Source organism: Thunnus albacares, chromosome 23, assembly GCF_914725855.1.
Source record: "Thunnus albacares chromosome 23, fThuAlb1.1, whole genome shotgun sequence".
NCBI lineage: Eukaryota > Metazoa > Chordata > Actinopteri > Scombriformes > Scombridae > Thunnus > Thunnus albacares.
Genome location: NC_058128.1, coordinates 16,853,557 through 16,878,063, shown reverse-complemented (window position 1 = coordinate 16,878,063; position 24,507 = coordinate 16,853,557). Strand labels below are relative to the sequence as shown.

The window sequence follows — 24,507 nt, the reverse complement described above, 5'->3', positions numbered from 1 at the left end:
ACCCTCAGCTGGCTTACTTTGTGTTATAGCAGTACCCTGATGTTCCCATCATTCAAATTTTCAAGAGCACTAATGCTAACGTATCAGTACAATGGTGCATGTTTTAAGTTATTAAAGACTTTGGGAAAATGTGTTACTCGCTTTCTTGTCAAGAGATAGATTAGACACTCAGTATCACTCATGTCTGTATATTGTATACATAGCTGGAACCAGTAGCCACTTAGCTAAACTTAGCATAAAGTGTGGAAACAGGGGGAAACAGCTATCCTGACTCCTGCTGTGAAACTTGGATTCGCCACTGGGTAATTCATGGATTATGAAATGTTTATTCAATTAACTCTCTATTAGGTTGTTAAAGGACTTTATTTAGAGTCGATTGACTCCCAGAGGCCCAGAGGCAGCCATTGTTTCATGAGAGACAGCAGGAGTGTGTTCATCTGGCCAAACAATAATGACTCCACCTGTCAGAAGACACAGTGGGTCACAAGGGAAACCATATTGGTGGCTGCCACCTCAACTTTTATCTCTGATTAAATTGTAAGAATCTTTGTGTTGGACACCCTACTGGACATGAGCCGTATGTTCCAGCTTTTCCCTCTGATTAAGCCCTCCTTCAGATTTATTGGCCATGGGAAATAATGGGAAACACAGCGAATGTAGAAGTTTTAGGCCATTACTCATGGCTTTTATTGGCATGGGCTCTGTCTGGCACATAGCCAGTGACCTGCACAGAGGACAAAGCAAGTAACGCCTCTCCTGGCTCCTGGCAAGGAAAAGTGAAGCGGTGAGGGGGTGGCAGTAAGAGGAGGAGAAAGTGAGAGAGGAGACATGGTAGCAGTGTAGGTGGGTGGTGTGAGGATAGAGGGGAAGGAGATGGTTTAATAATTTACAAAAAAAAAAAAATTCCATAGCACTCCAAAAGTTATCTCCAAATATTTTTGCTATATTTTTGCCCCTTGTAATATAAAAAGAGGGCTACAAAACATATAGGCAAACATCTCACAGGGATTTATAATAGTGTCTAGACAGAATAGTTGGTCCCCAAGGTGGCGGTGCATAAATGAGCCCATGTACTTTGTGATAAAACTAAAGTTCAAGCTAGAAATGAAGGTGGGATATAAAATACTAATATGCATATATTCGTGTTTTAACCTGTTGTTGACGTGTACAGGAAATTTAACCTGTATGTTCTGCTCAAAAAACATACTTGTATATATTTTAAATAAGGTGACATGAAAAGAAAAAAACATACATCTAAAGGGCCACTCCATCAAATTTACTAATGAAGCTGTATAATACAATAGAAAGTTGTATAATGTCTTCTGTGGTTCTGGAGGGAGCTTTTGAAAGTTTGAAAACACAATTATTGAAAGATGCTATTTAGCTGCTTTATGGAAAATGTAGAATCCAGTATTTTTGATGCTTGCAGGATATGTCAGCATCTGTTGTATCTTTTTTTTTCCTATATGTTTGATTAATTATCAAAACACACATGCACACACACCCCCACAGAAAAACAAAACAACAAAACTAAAACAAAAAATTGCTGCATCTGTCCCTCTCAAGTCCACCAACATTATGGCAGTGCAATACTAAATCACTGGAGTACCCCTTTAAAGTAAAATGGTTGATTTTGCAATTGTTATTATTTTTACACATAAGAAAGTAAAGCAAATGTCAACGAAAACATAAGGTTTAAGAACTTATATAAGCCTATTTAAATATCCGAATTAAACAATGTGACAGATTCTGATTTGCACCATGCTGTTTCATACACTCTGAAAATTCATGGTAAGAAAAAGCATAGATGTGTGAAAGGAGCAGAATTCCAGCAGCATTTACTCTGTTTTCTCTCCACACTATTCGAGTTCATATACAGTGCTAAGCCATGGGTGAAGTGATTCCAGAGGTTGTTCTGTGCCAAGTGAAGCTTGAGGCTTGGCTGTGCAGCGAATGTTGGGCCTTAAATTTCTGTTTTATCAATAACTTAAAAGAAAAGTCTAATTACTGGTAGGTGTAGGAACATGCAGCAAAATCACTCACTGCATTCTTTTCATGTTCTAAATATTTCCTCACAGTTACACAAATTGCTTTTGCCACCTTAAATTTGTGTTAAAAAATGATGCTCCAAACACTGTACATATGGTTTGGTTGCTTAGGGACCATTTTACAGGTTCAAATGTGTTAAGTGTCAGGACCAAGTGCATAAAGATGGCAACCTTGTGAGTAGTTGTAATTGGTTCTTCTGGCACATCAAACTGCATAACTACAACTGTCTCAGTGTTTCTGTTTCCTAATTAGGCTTTTATGCACACACAGTTATATTTAGTTTGCTGCTTTCCAGTGAGTATGGAATAGTATAGGTTCAGTATATGATAACATCAAACATGCTCACACACCCACACAATCACAAACACACATATAGTCTTCCCACCCTAAATTCTTGTTGAGGTCAAGTCCCTGTTAATTGCTTTCCATGCAGTAGATGGATCACAGTGTTAGATAGGAGGCAGGAAGGTGTCAGTAAAGAAAAAAAAGGCACTCTCCAACACACATGCATGCACACACATGCATGATATAAACACACACACATTTGCAACATGCAAACGAAGGCATAGACATTCAAAGCATGCACACAGACACACACAGTCTGGCACACATGCCAGCCGACAGAGACTGTTATCAGCTAATTAGTGCTAGAAGCTGCAGGGGCCAACCTTATTGACACTGCAGTGACAGTTTTCTGGTTTGAGTGGCACCGTCACTCGTCCAACTATGTCATTCTGATTCAATTATAAAAACAAAAATGCTGGGATAAAACTCACAAGTACCCCAAGGAGGAAATGCAGCTTTCAGATGCAGTGATCACTTGAGCAGCCATATGGGCTATTGTGCGCAAACTGGCCAGTGTCTTCCACTGAATGAATGAATATTTTACATTTTCAGCTATTGCTACATCCCACATGAGGTTTAAACAGCATTCAAATATACATAAAACAGAAACAATGGCAGTGTTTCCACTCTGCAGGGGGGGAGATTACATGAGCTATTGTTTTGCTATCCAATATTGGTCGTGCTCCAGTCGGATTGGATTCACTCACAGGATTCTGATATCCTTTTAAACATCACACTGTGAAGGGAGCAGAAGAGGCTTTTTAAGAATTTGCAGCGGCATCAATTCTTTATGTTTGTAATATGATGAAATTTTAGGCTACATGTGTAATAGGTTTCAGGGGGTGTTGAATATTCTTGGAAAATGAGCCTGAGGCCAGGCTAACCAAAGCCTATTGCTTGTTTCAATAACTGAGAGGCTTTACTTATATGGAGGTGCAGAATTCCCTCAACAGGCATACATTTTCTTTTGCAACATCCAGGGATGAAGTGCAGTAAATCCACCTGAACTCAGCACCTTTTTTTAATTTATTTTATTTTATTTTATTTATTATATTCTTTCACATCTTATATCCCCCTCAACACACACACACACACACACACACACACACACACACACACACACGTGGACGCGCGCACCCTTTTTAGTCAAAATTAAATCTTTATGAATAAATGTAATAAAATGGGGGTAATGGGTAAATGGGGGTAAAATGCGGGTCTTTCCAACTTTAAATTATTTTGGTTCGCAGTCTGTATGATCATCTGGAGTCCACGGTTTGCTCACTTTTTAAACCTGCATTATTGGAAACACTCTCTTATAGCTGCACTATCTCATGCTTTGTCGCTGGAGGAGATTATTTGGGGGGAGTAGTGACGTAACCTGGAGCTAAGCAGATCGAAAAAAAGTCCAATGAGGAACACACACACAGTGATAGAGAGAGGTGGTATTCCTGCCTGCAACTGCATGTTCTCATCTTTATAGATTATGTGATTGGAGACCAGACTAGATAGAAGAAACCTGCGCAGACGGGTCTTTGCTCAGTTTGATGTTTTATTTGCCTTTCGAAGAAAAATCAAGGGAATTGGGCAACCACACTGCCTCTGGTTATATAAAAAAAATGTTTTCAAGAGTCACTGACGCGCACATGAAGATTATCCAGACCATGCATACTTTATGAAACTGGCAGCTCTCGTGCGTAAATGGCAAGAGTTGCATTGGACTGAATGAAGAAGGGGGTGAGAGTAGGGGAGAGGTAGAGAGAGGGAAACCACGGCAGTAAGAGAGAGAGGGAAAGTGACGGAACGACGGAGCAGTGTAGTGAGGAACTGAGAGAGAGAGAGAGAGAGAGAGAGAGAAACAGAGAGAGAGCGGCAGTGAGAGGGAGGGAAAACGAGAGAGAGGGTCTGCAAGGCGACTTGGCTGGCAGTGTTTGCCTCTGCCTCTCCAGCAGTGGGAGAGATGTGCGTAACATGCAGCGGAGAGCGGTGATCATCATCTGCGCGCCGCAACGCCGTGGACCGCCGTGCGCACTCGAAGACGGAGACACACCGAGGGGCGCACCCCGCTCCGCCGAACCTGTCGTGAGCGAGACTCCGGTGAAGCCGACTAGAGACTCTTGAAGAAAAAGAAGTGAGGAGAAGAAGGAGAAGTGGTGTGAGGAAAGATGACAGCCCTTCAGACGGTGATTGGGGATTAATCGCCCCAGTGTTTGGAGCCACTCTGACGCACCGGCGGCGAAGCAAGCGCGCATATATATATTTTTTGTTGTTTTACGGAATCCACCTCTTGATCACACCTCAGTCGGACTATCAAGTGGGGATTTTGCATGAAGGGAATGAATGCTGAATTACGTGACCAACAGAATATGAGTCAGTGCGTGTCTGTGAGCTGAGGTGGAGTGTCTCTCTCCCGCTGCACGGCTGTCTCGGTCCGCCAGAAACCTTCCTGCGCCAGGATGCAGCTGCTCAGAGTTGCGTGGGCACTGACCGGAGCAGCGATCTGCTGCTTTCTTATCCTCCTCATTCACTCCCGCCTGCTCAAAGAAGGTAATCACTCAGACCGCCACTGATTTACATGTCACTTTTATGATGTTTGCACGCGCCACCACCTTCCATGTAGTTTATATGAAGTTTTCCGCAACAGTGATTACAATGCGGAATGTATCCGTCGCCTCGGCGCAACTGCAGTCAAAAATCGACTTTTTTCTTTTAGTACAGCTAAAATAAAAATCCAATCTGAACAACACTAAAGCAGAATCAATTTGAATGAACCTCAGAATCTCAGCTGTGATCTTCCTCACCTGCAATTGTGCTTAATTGAAGATATTTTCTTTTCAGAAAAAAAAAGTAGCATTAAAACATCAGTTCAGTGTTTGTGCAGAGTACTCATTTGGTGTAAACGTTTTCAATAGATGGCACTAGAGTCTAGCTTTAGGGTAACATTGAGGTCAAGCGGCTCTAATGTCGTCCTATTATCTTCTATTGTGTATTCTGCCCCTTTTATGTTCAAGCCGGGGTAAATTTCAAACCCGATCATCATTCACACTCCCCCCAGCGAGGCTCAGTGCTTCAATACACTGCCCAGAGTATGTCTGTCATCATATTCATGCTGTATGGATGGCATAGCCTGCGGCCATGGCTGCATTGTGGCAAGTGGTTCAGCTTTTGGGGGGTAATTAATTGAGTTTCATTCGCTGACATTTGGCTGAGTGAATGGCATGTGATTTAATGACTTTGGCAATCAGCAGAAATCCATCAGAACGTAACTGATGTTTCAGTGTGGCAGCTTATTCCCCGTAACAAGCCATTAATTCCACCTACAATGTAGCATAATAAATACAAATCATACCTGTCTACAGGGAGATCTTCACGCAGAGGTTGAGTACACTTACTGCTCAAACTCCTTATGAAAGTCAAATAGTGTAACCCAAAGAATTACTGTACTCTATGAACCTGGCACAAGAAACAGCACTTAATATTCTCTTTATACATGTATACCCCGGGGCAAGCAGAGTCTGTTTGGCACTTAGGAATGGTCATGGGTTTTCTTTGTGCTGGTTTTCAAGAAGCATGGCTTGGAATGGCCTGCCATCCCGTCCCCGCCTCCGGCCCTGGGCAAATATTCAGGTCAAGCAGTGGCAAACAATCTCTCCTCACCGTGGTGAGTCCATGACTACTGTAGGATAGGAGAATGTCCAGCCATACTGAGAGGGGAAAGAAGAAAAAATACGTATCTGTCAGCCAAAGTTGGAGACAAAGGGTGTTCAGGATTTTGTACTGGCACATGTCCCGAAGCCTTCTTTTAGAGTTTTAATTTACTGTGGCATGCTAGCCTTTTCTACAGAGGTCAAAAAGAGGATTGTGTGGCCACCTAACAGTACAGAAAAAAGTGCTGCTCACGGCTGTGTTAATGCGAGGGACTCTCATTAGATTCAGGCCATCAGCATTGTTGAGCTTGTTGACTGGCAAGGCAATATTTTTGACCTTCACTGCAGAGTTGTTTGTCTGTATCATGTTGTGCTTTTACACCGAGGTGTTTTTCCCCTAAGCCTGCATTTTCTTGCCTGCTTTCAAACTTGACACCAAATAGCTTTTAACTTTGGGGGAATGCTGCTGCTTGCTCTGTGGCAAGAAGATGCAATTTAAGTTCATTATGGTTTATAAGGTCCCACTTGCAATCTACTTGCAAGAGAGAGTGAGAAAGAGGCACACAAAGGAGGGCTGAGAATATGCTCACTTTAGGCTACAAGAATGGCCAAGGTCAAATACAGCTGTAAGGGCTAATAACACGAACTGATAAAATGAATTCAAAGGACTGCATTAGTGAGAGTCTTGTGGGGATGAGGATAATGAAAGGCATGCACAAGGGGCCTAAAAAAGAACAGACCCCTTTTAATCTTTTCTCACATATTGGTTCATAAGCATTAAGAACATCAGGGCTGTGCAACACTCCATGTGAAATACATATACAGAAGAAAAGGAAGAGGACAAACAAGAAAAATGTATTTTTACTCTCTTCTTCATCAGGTCACAGATTTATCGTCTGTATCTGTGTTTACATATATGTGGGTGAGCTACTGCTGGTGGTGCAGATGTGCACGCAGGTGGTGAGTTATCTGAAGGTAGCCTGCCGACAGCACATATCCTGAGTTATTATCATAGTGGTGAAGGTGGGAGTGCTAGCTAGCTAGACATCCAAGAAGGTGATTTTCGCAATGGGAATGCTCACGAGGAAACAAAATGTCACCCCTCTGCCAGCCGTTAGATATACCCGAACATGCCAGTGAGTGTATTTTTGGGAGTTGTACACCTCATTGCATCAGCTCTCTTGCATAATGTGACATGGGATCTCGTGCACTGAGAAATGAGGATGCAGAGAGGGGTGGATTGGGGATGGAAACATATTAAAACATTATGCATAGGGAATGTGGATGAATTTTGCACCATAAATTTCTCACACTGTCCACTTCAATAATTCAAGCAATGGAGCAAATCCCATTTTGCTCTTCATTGGCCGAGATATTTGTCACATGGCAATAGAGAGTCTGACAGGTTCATGGAATAGTTCTTGGTAGAGGAATTCTCTGGTGAATTCATGGCTCAGGATAGGGTAAAATGCTGAAGAGTTTCATTCCAAAGATGAGATAACCATATGTTACTTACTTCTAAAACATTATTTTTGCATGATCAGCCTGGGGCTTCTTTAAAATCTAAAAGGACTATAGTTCTCTTGTAAGACAATAATATAATTGTGGAATTATGTGAAAATTAGCATCATGGAGATTCCAGAGGTTTATAGTTAAATAGTCAAAATAGCAGACCTATTCCCTCTTGGTGAAGATCATTATTTTTTGAAAAATATCTTCTCAAGTGCATCAGTGTAAATCATGAAAAAATCTGAGGGCTCTCAGCTGTAAAGAAGATAAACGGAATAATCTTGAATGACTGATGTGCTTTTGCTTCTTAATGTTCTTGGTGCCATGACTAAAGTGCAACAGCAAATGCAGTCCTCTTTGATTTAACATAGAATGATCTGGGTTATTACCAGTGAGCATTAGTAGGCAACTTTGTTTAACAAAACAGATTTGTGTTTTGGGATGAATACTTTCATAGGTATCTGAGAAAATAGGCTTGAAAAGACAGAAAACACAATTTAATTTCAAGTAGATTTCAAACAAGCCAGCTCTTTTACCCATGTGGCATTATGAAGAGACTCACCAGTGAATCTCTCTACTAAACTCCTTTTTAACTGTACTCATTTTGCCAGTAGACACCGTCGCAGTTTCATACTTCAAAGAGAGGCATATTGGTAATGAGAAGTTGAAATTTTCTTTTTATTAATTCATAAAGCAATGTGTCTGCACACCCCAGTGGCCTCTCAGCGTCCTCTGCCCTCCCCCTAAACCCCCAAGAGGCCACCGGTCTGCCTGATAACTGTAGTTATTGATTCTCAGGTGAAACCACAGGGTGAGCCATAATGGGCCAAAGTGACAGACATACGTGCATTCATACACAGCACCTGACATCAGGCAACCAAAATCATTCTTCATTTACCACAGACAGAAGCCCAGCCCTGGGGATCCTCCTTAAAAAGATATGGATTAGGCATTCTGTGGCATGACAGCTCTGCTTTGAGCCTCAGGCAGATTTGGGTCAAGCAGTGGCAAATGCTTTGTGTCATGCACGTATGTGGGTTGTAGAGAAAGGGAAGCCCTGTCATGTCTAAAGTCATTAGTTAATTACAGTATGTCAAGTAGTTGAGCTCAAAGGATTTGTAACTATACCTTACAATAATCAGCACTCCCTTGATTTCTTGAGTGGCGGTGGGGGTAATCACTTCATTGTGGTCATCAGGCAGGCACCCTCCTTCTCTGGTGTTTCAATGATAAGCCCATAACACCTCCAGAGGGCTCAATAGTGACATCTGGCATCCCAGGTGTGCCCCCCACTGCTTTTACCCCTTCCTATAGATTTATGGTCACCTTGAAGCCCAGATCTGGTCCTTTCTCTTCAGCCAAACCCAATGGCTGCTACACTCGGCAGCCTCTGACAATGACCACAGTAATGCCACAATGCATAGGGATGTAGACCACAAGACAAGGTACAGCCTGAGATTTGTTGTCATGATCTCTGGAAGAAAAATAAGCTTCTGGTCTAGATCCACCTGCATTTTCCTGTCACAGGCTGTGTCCAGTAGGCTTGATTCCCTCCTTGTGGTTGGAAGCTTTGGGAGTTGTCTTGCTGGTACGAAGGCGGTGGTATTAGAGAAGCCAGTTGTTTGGGGAGAAATGGCACAGGCATAAGTTCTCCTTTGCTCCAGGATACTTGCCAGTTGCCAGAGAACCTGATTGTGTCTCCAGGTACAGTGGCCTTTAGAAAGATTGTAAGGATGGGTAAGGCATTGGGACAACTTGCCATGAGACCAGACCCACCTCTCCTATGCTGAACCTGACCTACAATGTCTCTGTGCCTGAGAGCAGATTTTTGTTGCTCTACAGTCTCAAATGGGGTCAGCCTGGGAGCATTTGCTCGTATCCCAACATCTTGAGACTCACTTTGGTGCACTTGTATTCTTCAGTGAGGCTAGAGACAGGCAGTTCCAGTGCACCATTCCCATACAAGCTGATACTGCTGAGGCAATGCGGAAGTCCAAGCCACTTCTTTATGTAGGAGCTGATTGTTCTCTCCAGCTTCTTGACTTCGGTGATGGGAATCTTGTAGACTGTCAGAGGCCACATCAGACGTGGAAGCAGTCAGTACCACAGGCACCACAGTTTCAGCTTGCCAAGGAGTAAGGTCTTGTCTATGCTGACCAGTCCTTTGATGGTTTCTTCCCCTAATTTGTACGTAGGCTTGCATTGTACTGCCATCTCTGTCTTCTCTTAAATAGCTTCTGTCTTCCAGTATTTGTTGTCTAGCTTACACTGTTTTTCCTTGAAAAAAGCTGATGGAAAAAAGGAAACCAACATTTAATCAAAAGAAAAGTCTGTAATCAAAGGTTGTTCAGCTTGTGACTTTGCAGCTTGCCTGTCACACAATAAGTTAATAGGTGCTTTTATTTTAAGAGGTCCTTGTGGAACAATGCCTAATCAGGTCACCTTTAAAAAGCCCTCAACTCAAAGCTCAGGTCACTGCAAGAAAAAGGCCAGGCTTTGTTGCCTGTGCTCTCTACAATGCTTCGAATGCCGAATACCCTCGCTTGCAACCTTCAAGATGCGACCCCATTGCCTGCCAATGGCCATACAAATTCTTCAGGCTCTTCAGCAGGAATGGGGCCAGTTCTACAACTGCAAATTCATAGGATCATTGGCTTTATGCACCAGATTTGTCAAGCAATGGATGGTTATGTAAGATACTGCAGGACTGCTAAACAACTGTTTATATTGACAGTTGTTAGTGTTTCCTCTTTATGCCATACTATCTTGTTTTCCTATTTTTATTCTTATTGCAGAGATTTCAGTCCAATTACTCCACTCATTGTGCCATCTGTGAATGTTTCATTTTTCCATCAGAATATTAATTCAGTTTGTGCTAAAGAAGCAGAATGCTGAATGCACTTCAGGCGCAGTCTTTTAAAAGGTGTCATTGTTTGCCAACCATCACCTGCATCTAAAAGATGTAGATGTGTTTAATTACAACCAAGGCCAGAACGAACTGCCGTATGAGACTTCAATATGACTTAGAGATACAGCAGCAGAGGTGTAGTCATTAAGTATTTCTTCCTTTTTATGCATCTATTATTAATCTGAAGAAAGAAGGGATTTTAGAGAACTTAGTCCTGAAGCACGGCTTTAGGCTCAAGTGACATAAAGATAATATGCGTGTATTTAATGCCGCAGTAATACTCCTTTAGCATACTGAAGCAATGTAGATGCCACAATCACCATGTTCTACTTGGCAAATCCTTAATGATTTCAAATCCCTCACAGCAATGGTATACATAGGTAAGCAGAGCATTCCTCTGTGTGTAATCTGCTGTAAACCGATTTAAATTGAGCACAATTTATCTTTAATGGTCAGTATCAGCTGTAATCCATAAGGGTAATGCACATTAATCAATTGCTTAATTGATTCATTACTTAAAAGGTTTGTTAATTAATTCAGTTCGATGAATCAATCACAGTTGCAGCAGAAACCTGTGGTGGTTTTTCAAGGTAATCTGAACCCACTCCAAACGACCCCCTTGTGTCCTGTGTCTGGGGGCATTTTCTATCTGTGTGTGTGTGTGTGTGTGTGTTTGTGTGTGTTAAATCGCCAATATTTACTCATGGCACTGTTTTTCACAGTTCCTATCGATTGTGGGACAGTAAAAAGTGTGCACTATTGCACCCTGTTTTCCTAAAGTCCTATTGATTGCGTTTTGGCAGTGCTGTGGGACAATAAAAAGGCAGTGGTTGGAGTTAGGCTCTAATGAAAAGCTGGCTGTGAGGATCCTCACTGGGTTCCAGTTTTACTGGAGAGACTCATTGGCCTTTGGAAATAGTGATGTTAGAAAGACATTGACCTAACACACTTCATTCCTGCCCTTCCAACCATGAAGTGCGGTCTAAAATTCCCAGAGGCCCTACCAATCCAAGCTTGAAGACACAGAATTTAGCTACTCTGTCTGTAAAACCTTGAATCAGCAAGGACATGCAATGCTACATCTTACATCCTCAGATGCTGGTGATAAAATGTGTAACACATGCAATAGATTGTGGCACAGATCAGCAAGCTAGCACAGATTGCTAGATTGGTTTCTGTGCTCGTCCTGGTTGTTCAGCTAAGATGTGGGGAAAAACATAAAGGATTGAGTGATTTTAATAACAGCTGCTGTATCTTTAATTAAAACCTCGTGCAGTAGCCAGGAAGTGCATTCTGGTCACTGCAATCTGATAGAGCTCAGCTGTATAAATTAGTCATGTGAGTGCATGTACACACACATACAGGACGGGATAGAGGAGGAGCAGTGTTTGGCAGACATACTGAGTAAGACAAGGAGAAGGAGGGCCAGTAGTTTGAGAGGTTAGAGACTAGCAGGGCCATTTGTCTACCAGCTTGTCAGCTGGTGGGAGAAAGATTCTCTCAGATCAGCATTTTCCTCTAAGGAAGGGCGGATTCCTCTGAGTCTATTCTTGCAACACTGGCAACATGTCCATCACAGCCATCTCTCACAGAGAGGATGGTTCCTCCCCTCAGATGATCCAACTCAAGCTTATAGTATTTATCAAGATATACAAGCTTAAAGAGTGCTGATTTAAGTGAACTGAGCTGGACCCTCTGTCCCTTTATTCATAAACTAACTCTCCAGACTATTGATTCAGTGACCACCAGGGTGCTTGAGTGTGATACATCCACACATTCTTGAGGAAATGATGGGTGAGAAGTGTGCTTACCCTTCTGCGGTTTCAATTTGTGCTGTCCCGCTGTGTCAAAGGTAGAGATGAGGTCATTCCTCTGTTCGATCAATCGCTGTGTCTCTGTTCATCTAGCTGATCAATAGCTACTTAAGAAGTTTGATCTTCTTTGTGAGTGAGATCACAGTCATTTGAATGGACTGAGAAACAACGTTTTTCTCTCTTCACAAAAGCTTGGCCCCAGAGGCCATTGTGACACAAATGTGGTGTCTGTGATAACAGGCTTGGTCATGCTTTATGGATCCAATGCGTTCGAAATGTTTTTTTTTCCATTTTCATCTGACAGAAAAGTAGGTTTAATCTGACATTAGCTTGGCGATAGTGCATTAGCTTTTCGTGTCAAAGAGGCCGAATATTACCGATGCTATGCTGCTCCACCGAAACAAATTGCATGTTACTCTTTAGAAAACTAATGGAGGCTTTATCGATTCAAACAAGGCCAGCCACTTGCTTTGTCTCGGCTGTCAGATTGTGTCTAAAGCAATTTCATAAAGATCATTATTTTCTTTCTCGGGATGTCTTGCAGCTAAACAAGATCCTCCTTCGTTCGTTCCTGCCTTTTGTGCTGCTTACGGTGGCAGCTCTTATGCTCCAATTGAAAATGAATTAGAATAGAATGCCACATAATGAAAATCACTAAAAAACATTGGCACGTCACATCCCCTTAGCTTGTTGCACCCTTGAATAGATTGCTTGTGGGGTTCCAATTCCTATTTTCGATCTAACACAGTAAGAGAAAATGGGTTTAGCCCACTGTAAAGGACAAGCCATAACATTATGGGTCATAACAAGCGTTGTCGCTCATTTATCTTCTAATGTCATTATACCATGCGGAGGGAAAGGTGCTGACATGGATGTTAGTCATGCAACAAAGCGAGATAACTCAACACGTTTGCCGCACTTCTGGTGATCATCGTTGGCATAATTGAGGAAGCTGGCGAGCATTACGGTGTCAAAATGTGATCCAACAGGTTGCTTGAATAACATTATTCAAATGATTGCATGTTTTGTCTTGTTTACTCATTGGAACCTCTTGTCTTATGAAGTTGTGGAGTATTTATTAACAGCAGAATCTGTGATCCATTAAATTCAAAACACAGAGCTGGTACCTGCTATCACGCCCAAATTGATTGTGTTTTGTACTACACAGACTAAGAATAAATCATTGTAAAATATTAAGGTTTTAAGATGGTTAAAGCAGGCAAATATTTTGAATTCGTCCCTGTTGAGAAAAACAGAAAATGCTGATTTTTTTAAGTCTTCGACATTGCCTTTTAGTGGTATTTGTTGGATGAGATTTGTGCATCTGTTGCACAAAGAGCTGGAGTTCTCCTGTATTTAGCCCCTTTTTTTTTGACTGTAACATCGTTGCTGCATATAGTTTTATGCTCATGTTTACAGCTCTGTCGATACAACAGCAGGGAGGGAAAGAAAAAAAAAAGAAAAGCAAAACAGCCGGCGATTCTGCTTCATCATAATCATTACGGTCCATTCCACATGGGGGAGAGGAACTTCATTATTGTACCTGCAGGGACTGTTAAAACCAAACTCATGAATACAGAAAGCTTTCTTCTGTGGCATGTTGTTTCTTTACAGTACTGCTACTAGGGAATATTTAAAGCCACATTCTTCACTTAAAAGTAATACATGGAGTATATACACTGTGTACACAGTAATTCACAAGTTATGTTGTATATTCATGGCTATGGGTGCTAAACCAGCCGGGGTTTGCAAGGTGTCTGTTTGAGCTCAAATAGAAGTATGTATAAGGGGGCAGGTGGGTCACTGCTTTTTGAAATCTAGTGTTTCATCATCTGAGAAGTAATGTACTTTTTTCTATTTGGTATGTATTGATGTGCATTGATGTGATCTGACTCTGCCACACATCTTTCCTCTTTCATAACATTGACTTAGCTAGCCTCCTTTTCCCCTACGGTGTGTGTTCACGTCCTCCAGTATTACATTTTTCAGAGGTTATTATCACCAAGAAATTCACAGTAAGGGCATGAATCAGACGTACCCTTGATAGTGTTTCACCGCACAGTGTGAAACAAAAAAAAAGATGGAAAAAAATCATATTTTAATAATCATATGTATTCAGCAAATGAAATATGCCAGGCTTGCACATTTGCCTTGCTGAACAGACAATAAATTATACCTTGTGCGCTGCCACATAAGCCCAAGGATAATACCACATCCAATGAGTTGAAAGGAAATAGGGCTTGTGGGATGCAGGAAACAGAATGCCCTTACTTAAATCAAACGGCGGGGAGAGGAAACATTGACACGTAGGTCCTGTTGGTGCGATTCACTTCCTGCATGTGTTCTGCTGTGCCAGAGTGCACATCTGCACAATGAAGTTGGCATGTAAACACACAGCCTTGCTCCTTCTGCAGAGGTTCGTTGCCAGATCGCAGATAGACGTTGTGGCCACAAACGTCTGTGCACATCGTTAACATGCAGAGGTGCAGTGACAAATACAAATGCAGACATATGCATACACACGCGCGCACAGTCCTGCAAATATACACCGGAGCTTGACAGACTGTATGCACTATCTCATGTTTGCTTCAGTACATTGCAAAGCAAATTCCTGTAGCTCCAAGTCTAATTTATCAAACAGACTGTGTGAGTGTGTGGCGTGGTGTGTGCGTGTGTGAAGTTTCATCATACATTCCAAACACACACTCTTCTTCAAGATAGTGAATAAATGCTGCAAGCAAGCGTAGATGTGCACACACAGGCACAGAGGCAGCCATGTATACATATGCATGTACAGCCACAAAGGGTCATTTGCCCAAACACACACACACACACACACACACACACACACAGTCGCACACACAGAGTGTGGCAGGTTCTTATGGGACTCCAGAGAGGATGAACTATTGCTGCAGAGGCCACACACATGCAAACAGTCCACACTGAAGCATACACACACAAACACACTCACACACACAAAATACACACATTGAGGGATCACTGAAACAATCTTGTCAAAGATGGAGATGTGTGTGAACAGAAAAGGCATCTGCTACTTCTCCTACATGGCAGCGGCTTGATAACCTGACACATAACATGCACACATGCACACACACACACACACACACACACACACACACACACACACACACACACACACCATATCCACAAACTGTTAGCATCATCTGTCATTTGGTTGCCACACACTGACAGATACAGTACATTCCAGTTATCATCTGAAGACTTGACATAATCTTGCGCACACATACACAAACACACACTTAATACACAACCTATCTGACATGTAGGCATACAAAAAGGCAGAACTGACATCATGGAGGAAGGGCAGAAGTAAAAACCAGTGACATCTCAGCCCTAATAGTGTCTGATAGGTAAACAGAGCATAGCCACCCACCTGCCTTTTGGCCCAGGTGGAACCACTTGAGCAAATTGCCTCCTTAATTGATGGACTTGAACTGGTTGTGTGCGTGTGTGTGTGTGTGTGTGTGTGTGACTGCTGGGGTTTCTGCCGGTGCCTGTGGCTAGGGGAGCAGTAATAGTGGAAAGAGAAATCTGTCAGCCGGTAATGAAATAATTGGCACAAACAGTTACACATGCGGGCTCCTGTGCGCACACACACACGCACACAATTACAATTTCTGATGCACATAAATACACACATGTCCACAGACACAGGCTGAAACATTCTCATAGATTCGCACTCTCTTCTGCGCACACATACACAAAACGCACACACAGCTCCAACCATGAGTACAGATAACAGCCTAGTGAAGGAGCCTGATGCACCATTTCCTCTGGTTGTAGCTACAAATGAACTAACCCAGTGGCTGAATATGGACAGACTGTGACAGCAAATGAGGCGGAAACGAACAGACGGATAGAATGTAGAGAGATGAGGAAGACGAGGGAAAGAAGGAAGGATACTCTCTATATTTATACACTGAGAGGAGAGGAGTTAAAGTGCATGAACGAGAAGAAAAAGAGTAGGATGATGACGGAGGAAGAGGGGAGAGAATGAGACAGACGGAGAGAGAGTCACAGGTTGTTGCCGATGGGTTGCTTCCTGAAATAAATTCTTTTTGGGGGAGGGTTACCATGGCAACTCAGGTAACGGCAGACAGGGATTGGTTGTGCTAGTAACTGGCACCAGCGCTGAGAGAGAGAGAGAGAGAGACAGAAAGAGAGAGAGAGAGGGAGGAAATCATCCAAATTCTGTGTAGTTTCTATCCTTGTAGGATTTCAACTCTCTTAAGATTATCCAGTTCATCTGTGAAATGAGGACTAAGATTAGTCAGATTTCTGTCATTAGCTTTCAGAAAAAGACCCTAATATATTGTGTGCGCAAAGAGTTAATCAGATTTTAAGATGCTTATCACTGTCAGTATTTTGAGAATGACATGGCAGAGGTCAAAAGTTTGGTTTAAGTTAAAGGTCCAGTGTGTAGAATTTAGTGGAACAGTCTTGGCAGAAATGGATTATGACATTCATAAGTATGTTTTCATTAGTGTAGTGCACGTGAAACTAAGAATTTCCGTAACCTTACAATGAGCCCTTTATATCAACATAGGGATGTGGGTCCTCTTCCACGGAGGCCATGTTGCACTGCCATGTTTCTACAGTAGCCCGGAACAGACAAATCAAACACTGGCTCTAGAGAGGAGTTTTTGCAGCTGCTGTAGGTTCTCCTACACGTTTGGAAGGTAAGGGGTATTCAGTTGGTTGCAATCTGCAACCTCATTGCTAGATGCCACTAAATCCTATACACTGCACCTTTAATGTGCTTAATGTCAATATTACTGCCAACCAAGAGAGTCAAACACTGTCCCTCAAAAATTTGTGAATAAGTGATTTGAGTTTTGTAGCTGGAATATATTTCTAAAAATAGAAAATATTCCCAGTGTTTCATAATTAACAATGTGAAAGTGGAGGGAGAGAATTTTGTTTTTTTATTTATGCAAAGCCTTACTTCAGAGTTCCACTGGTGCTCATGCTTAATTTCTGAAAATTACAACCCCTCAGACATCATTATAATAGAGGGTCTCTTACCAATATCCTCAGTCAAAACTTAAAAATCAAACAATATCTAATCCTAAAGCACATAACTTTATTATCATACCATACCCAGTCAGTGGTCAGTGATTTTCTCTCTTACTAGCAATTTGTATACGGTTTCATTTTCTTTAATTGTATCTTGTATTGATCTTTTTTGAGTAATACATCCATTGTTTGTGAATTCATTGTTACCTGGACTTTTCCAATGTCCTGAACTCCTAATGCGGGAGGAAAAATGACCTGTTCCACTCAGGTCAAAGGTGAAATATGTTAATGAGGCATTGCTCCTGCTGCCTGTCTGCATTTTCATCAGTCTCTGCCTCATTATTTCAAAACCTAATAAGAGAAAAGTCACACTATGTTGCAAATAAAGTTAAGATTAAATATTTGACCTGGTAAAATTGATTTGTTTTTAACTATATATAACAGCATTTTTTGACAGTTTTGTTGTTTTATGATCTTTATCTGTTTTTTGCTCTCCTGATCACTGATTAAGTCTTCTCCTGTGCCATTACTTGCTCTGTTTTAAAAGCCAATATATAAAAAGTTGCCTTAATTAATTCTCATTCAAGCCACTGTCACATTTTGCAGTGCGTAAGGATGCAGCAGTTCAAGTCAAGAGCTGGTTACATTAACTCAACATCCTCAAAATAGCCCTATAATGGCGCTGCACAAGTACATGTGTCTTGTAGTGGGGAGGACACAGTGAGGGAGTGGAGAGAATATATGTGTGTGAGAGTCCGTGTGTAATAAGTGTGGTAGATGCAGATGTGGGGAAGCAGTGCCTGTGAAAGTCCCCTCAGGGGTCTGTGTATAAGGTTGTGTAATGTCTGTGCAAGTGCATGCATGCGCATGTGCAGGCAGGTGTTCTTCCACGCGTCTCTGTGTATTCGTGTGCACTTGCCTATATGCAATTGTGCGTCATTATAGGCTCCAGTCAATGTGTGCATTCCTATTGTGTGTATATGTGTGTGCGCACCGGGAGCCTGGAACACACAGCAAGTCAATAATTAGCACAGACAGCAGGGGGAGGACGATGAGAGAAAACAAGATGGAAAACAAGAGAAAAAAAATGAAAGAAAAATAAAAAATAATAAGTGCAGCAAGCGTAGCTGAGTCCCCCACCCACCCACCCTCTGGTTACCGTGGAAATCCAGATAAGGATGTTTCCTCTCTTATTCCGCTAACAGGGCTCTGCATTGGCTCTGACAGAGCCTGAATACCAATTACACTGCCCTGGCACCTCCTCCACTAGAGACAGAAACAGGGGGTTGTGGGAGCAAGGAAGAGCAACGGCGGGGGCAGTGAGGGACACACAGAGAGAGGGACAGACATGAGATGAATGCAAGGACAGAGGGACACAGGGTAGATTCGGCTGACCATATAATATGACAATAAACGGGGGTAGACAGGGAGGGTGAGGAATACGGTGCAAATGAGTGAGAAGAGAGGGATAAAAGGAGGAGTATGTGAGAGTTTTGGGAGCAGTAAACGACTGAAACCTTCTGTCTACAACTTTTCATTCTCTCAGGCATCATAACAAGCGTTCCCCCCTGCCCCTTAGTGTGCTTGACCATTTTCTGTGAAGTTAAAGCTGTTTTCTTTGCATCTTAAAGTGACGTCTGACCATCGGCCGGTAATAATAACGGAGGCCTGATGATAGCTCTGGTGTTGAAGCTGATGAATAATTTATCATTTATGCCGCGCCGCAGTGAGCACATAGTCTCCATTAAAGCACATTGACTGTCTGTGCTCCAGCTCTAGCCTCTGGCTTTATTACTAATGCACACACATGTGTGCCCACATGCCGACACGCATAGACACACTTCAATGCACGCGCACACATATTCATAAACAGAGAACTTCCTCCGTACATACTTGACATGCTCCCATCTCTCCTTCTTTCCCCTGCCTCCTTATTTCCTTCTCTTTTGTTATGCTAACTGCTGCCGTTATAGTAAGCAGTGCTGTTTCCTCTGTATTACCAAAAACAGGGTGCGGGGTGAGAACTCAGGTTGTGATGAACTCTTAAAAAAATTCACACAGACATTCTCAAGTCCTCAGAGAAGAACTACAGTGAAGGCAGTGCCAAAGCACTAACCTTGTGTCACCACTTGCTGTGATATACAATACATTTTTTCTTTCCCTTCCTGTATTTCTCTCTCCTCTTTTGCTTTCCTCTCTCTGAATGGCAGCAGCAGTAGTTTCTTTTTGCAGGAGTCAATTGCTAGGCGCTACCTTTGTGACTGGCACAAAGACTTAGCTGTGCGGCACCATCAGCTCCTGCTCATCCAGTTATTGTGGAACGCCTTGTGTAGAGGTACATAATGTAGTTCTCAGCTGCTTTGGAAGTTATTGTCCTCCTCCCATGTATTTGACTGCATATTAATATTTGGTGTTTTGTTGAATGAAATGATGCATTTTTCCTGTGGTAAGCAGGTTTACACAGTGACTTCATGTAGATATGCTGGATGAAGTTGAGCAGTTTAGAGTAATGATTTCACCATCACACTCAACTTTTTTTTTTATAAAGCCCTATGGAGTTTCACAATCTACATATCTGTAGCAGTAGAAACTGGCACGATAGTTAATTGGTTGTAAAATATTTATGACACAAACTTAAAGCTGTCATAATTCTACTTTATAGACAGGATTCTCTTTCATTAAAAATATTAAAAATTAAATGTAAGGTCTTATTTCTTACTAGCAGAAGTTATTTTTGCATTGCTGCTATTTTGATCAGCAGTCTTTAAAAAAGATTGAGGTTTTTTGAAAGTCAATTTTGATCCCTTTGACATTTTTTTTTTGCAAGGGGGTCACATCAGCTGCCTCTAACAAGGTTGCATAAGCTAAGTAAAATAATTTCACAGTGACTCACATGCATGAGAAATGAAGTTTTTTTTTCTCTACCCAGCAATGGTAGGAGTTTAATTAGCTCTGTCACATATTTTGTAGTGATTTTTATTGGGGCCCTATGGAGTTTATTTAAATTCATAACCTTGATATTTAGCATACTGGAGGTTAATATTAAGGTAACCGCATATCTGTCAAAAAAAGAATTCTCATGCTGAATAACTACATCGGAAAATTAGCATTTTGTTTATTTTGAAGTGACCCACCTTGCTCAGTTGTAATGCATTGAATATATTTGGAACTAAAGCACTTTGGCCACCCAGAAAATTATAACTGTACACAACAAAACCTTCTCTTTAAAATGAAATTGTTTCCTGCAGGTTTCTGCATGGTGTCTGTGCCAATCTGCACCTCCTTCCTGCAGGGAATATTCCAAACTATTTCAGTATTTTTTTTTTTTTTTTTTTCTGTATGCGTCTCGTCTCCTTCCCGGCTTTCCTGCACCTGAGGCACCAGATTGCGATATCTCTGCAACCATGGGGTGGGCAGTAGGTGTGTTATCACTGTTGACACACTTTAAGAGGTACCACACATGCACCAATGACACACACACACATACAGGTACTGCATTGCACAGATAAAAAAGATTGCGACTCTCCTTCTCAGTGTAGCCGGGGGCAGAGGAGAAACAAACCACACAGTCACACCCTGAAAATGATAGAAATGCCATTTCATATTATTTCCCAAATTATTTCCCTCTGACAGTTCAGTTCTATTTGGTTTGCTTTTGTTCAAATTTCACTTTTCTCTACAGTCTTCCTGTAGATTTGTTTTCAGTTTTACAATGTTCAAAAGCAGATCATGGATTTAATATTAATGGAATCTGGGTTTGTGTGTGTCCTTACATGCGTGTGTTCCCTTCTGTTGTGCTGTGTGCATTCTGTTCATCATACCAGTAGCCAGGTTATCTCCTCCTTTATCATTATCTTCTACACTAGCTCATAAATCTGTGCTGATACCGCCGCTCCAGTGTACTAATGCATATTCATAACACCACCATCTAAATATTCATGAGCAAATGTCTGGCCAAACAGCTTCCCCCGCCAGAACAGTGAAATATAAGAAACAGTTTGCCTTTTTATGTGCTTGTTTTTCGCTGTTTGTGGCAGTGGGTGGGGAGTTTTGGAGGAGATGATGTATTTGCATGTCTCAAGGAGAATTATGGGTGCAGAAGTTTCCCTCCAACTATGCAGGCGACTTCACCGAGGTAGCTTACACTTGAGTTTTGTCTTTTTGTTTTTTATTTTGTCAAGAAATTGTCCAAGGGCTGGTAGTTGAAGGTGAAAAATGAGCAGAGTAACTTTTGATAGGTTTATTTTGCAGAGTTGGTGCACATACATCACGGTGGCAACAATAAATGACATATTACCATGCAAATTACAGATGCATCACTACCACTTTTTTTTTTACTACCAAAACAACACCATAAACTTAATGTATTTTATCAGTTGAAATCAAGTGGCCCTCTAACACCTTTCAGGGTTTTTATAACTGCAGAATATTTTAATCAAATCTACTTTTTTCATTGCATATCTGACCTCTTTTTGATACTTTCTTATGTATGTGCACCAAATGCTATCACCTCACTATCACTTGTGTTTTTCAAAAACAATAATAATTAACCTAAAATAATATCTTTGACCATTGACCCTGGTTAAAACCGTTTTCTCTGATTCTTCTTAGACAGTGGAAATTAGACAAATAAGAAAAGACCAAGCTCAGAGATGTCATCTGTTCAAAAAAGCTGAGAAAGGGTGAAAGTGTTTCTGTCTTTCATTTATTCACTTCAGTCATTCTCCGAATGAATAACCTGATAGCAGATTGAGACGTTGTGAATAGGAGGTGAGGGATGCGAGGTTGTCAGAATCCTGTCATTTTAACATTGGTTGGACGAGTGTTTGCTACCGGATATTTGCAGAAGTAAACCACTAACTCATAGCAGTCATAGCGGATAACACACTTGACACATTTGCCAACACTATGTGATACCTGCAGTGACATTTAGAACCTTACTGTAAGCAATACCCCACATTTTAACCTTTATCCTGATGCCTTTAACATTAGAAGTAATGAACAGCAGTGCAGTTTGTCGGCACTCCCCGTGTTGCAAAGGCAGCCAAGTAACTCAGACTGGATCATATGTGGACATCAAAAACTGCAATCATAACCCATTGTTCATCTTCTTTACTTTAATATCAAACCTTTTATTTCAACTCTTCCTCTCAGTAACAAAAAAAGGGACAGGTACATCCTGGATATTGATAAATGAGTGTCTTTTAGCAAACCTTATGATTCAAGCTTAGCTGAACAAAATGGCTGGGATTATAAGATGGGGGTAACTGCTAAGTAACTCAATTATATTGCAAAAAAAGGCCTTGGGGGAATTCCTCTGTTAATGGCTTCTTCCCGAATGATGTTTAATATGCTGTGAGTTTTCCATTTCTTGCACTTTCATTTTATTTCAGCCTCTAACATAGAGAATATTATGTATTACACAGTACCATGTTTATGATCATTGAGTGTAATTACACTACTGTAAAACATTCTATAGGATACATGGCAACTACTTTAAGTTACTAATGAAGCCCTTACAAGAGGCTGTACTGTAAGTCCACAAGGTTTTCTGCTTAAGAAACTGCATCAAGGGTAGCAGATTCATCCTCACTTCCACACTGCAGTCTTTGTGTATGATTGCAGACAACTGATACCACATTTATAGCATTACAATAGCTAGTCCAAAAGAAGGTCACAAAAATGTTGGGGGGTTTTTTGTGATCTGCAAGTTAGAGATTAAAGACTGTGTCATAAGTAGTCATCCTCTCACGTGATGCAGGCATATTATGAGCTTAAAGTCCCCCTGTACTCAAAAATATGTTTTTCTTATTGTTTCTTGACTTAGATGTTTGAGGTTCACTGTACAGATTGATGTATTTGCAGAGTTTGATACTAGAGGGCTGTTTTCACATTCATCTGCTGAAGGGGTAAAGTTTATATGTTTTTGTCTTAAATCTGAGTTTAAGGCATGTACATACAATGATTTGTGACATCACAACTAGTTTGGAAGCCAATCATGGTCCAGTGTCCTACTTATAAAATGTGACGTGGTAACCTGAAGCCTCCAGTGCACAAACACTGAGAATGGAGACATCTTTCATCCAGTAGTTAAACTTCTAAGTAGTTAAGTAATTAAACTTTTTTGTGGAAAAACTATGTCAGACATAAATTATTATTCAAAGCAGAGTATTTAATGTTTTAAAACATGTCTGGAGAGGATCTTTAAAATCAGGTTCAGGTTCAGGTTACTTTATTTGTACTCATAGGTAGAATTGGTTTGCAGTAGACAAGGCATCCAGTTTGACACTCATTTTTACAAACAACACAGACAATAGAAAGACATGATAAAAGTGCTCAAGGCTCCAATAATCAGGACTTAAAAAGAAAAAAAAAATCAATAAAAACCGCTGAAATAAATAACCGCTAGAATAAATGAAGTAAAATGCAGGTAAAAAGAAATAAACAACATTGCTTCTATAGCATCTGTGCAATGTTGTTACGTCTTGTTTATCTGAGTGATGGCTGCTGGAACAAAGCTATTTTTATACCGCTTTGTTCTACATCTTGGGACTATAAACCACCGTCCAGAAGGAAGAAGTATTGTAATTGTACCACTGTTTTCCCTATAATTGTACAGGCCCAACGAGAACCCCCACAGGCCAAAAAATCTGTTTTAATGCCAAAAATAAACCAAATATCTATTCAGTTGGAAATGGAGAGAGATTGGAGAGAGCGAGTGTCAGAAAAGTGACGTGAATGTGAGCGGCGCAGAGGAAAAGGTTAGTGGTAAGTTGTCAATCCAGCAGTAAATGTACAGTATAGGCTACAGTGTGTCTCAATACCAAGTCTTGTCTGTTGTTTCCCCAGTTGCTGGAAAAGTGGAGGGGGTTAGCCCCGAAGTTAGCAACAATGGGTTAGCCTAACCTGACCACGCTCACTTACGGTGGACTGACCTTTACGAAGGACCAGCTATTCTCAGCCGCTCCTAAACAGAGAACGGAGAAATATGTGGCTGCTGAGTCTCTTCCGAGTTTTGCCCAGTGCCCTGGAAATGTACATGGTTGTAACTCAATGTGTAATGAAAAGGTGTAAAAATAATCTAATAATTTATTGTTCCCAAAAGGTTATAAGCTCAGTAGTTATTTATTTTTTTAATGAATAAGTACTTTTAAGCAGAACTTGTTCAGGTGACCTCCAT

At 41.3% G+C, this 24,507-nt stretch overlaps 1 protein-coding gene across 1 annotated transcript in view; it reads left to right on the top strand.

The window, feature by feature from the left end:
• The first annotated feature begins 4,283 nt into the window (after positions 1 to 4,283).
• LOC122975088 (chemokine-like protein TAFA-5) overlaps positions 4,284 to 24,507 on the top strand; it is a 98,896-nt gene continuing 78,672 nt past the window's right edge. Inside the window, exon 1 of the mRNA XM_044343288.1 lies at positions 4,284 to 4,938. Coding sequence (XP_044199223.1) covers positions 4,848 to 4,938 — 91 coding nt within the window. The 5' untranslated portion in view covers positions 4,284 to 4,847. The remainder of the gene's footprint in view (positions 4,939 to 24,507) is intronic.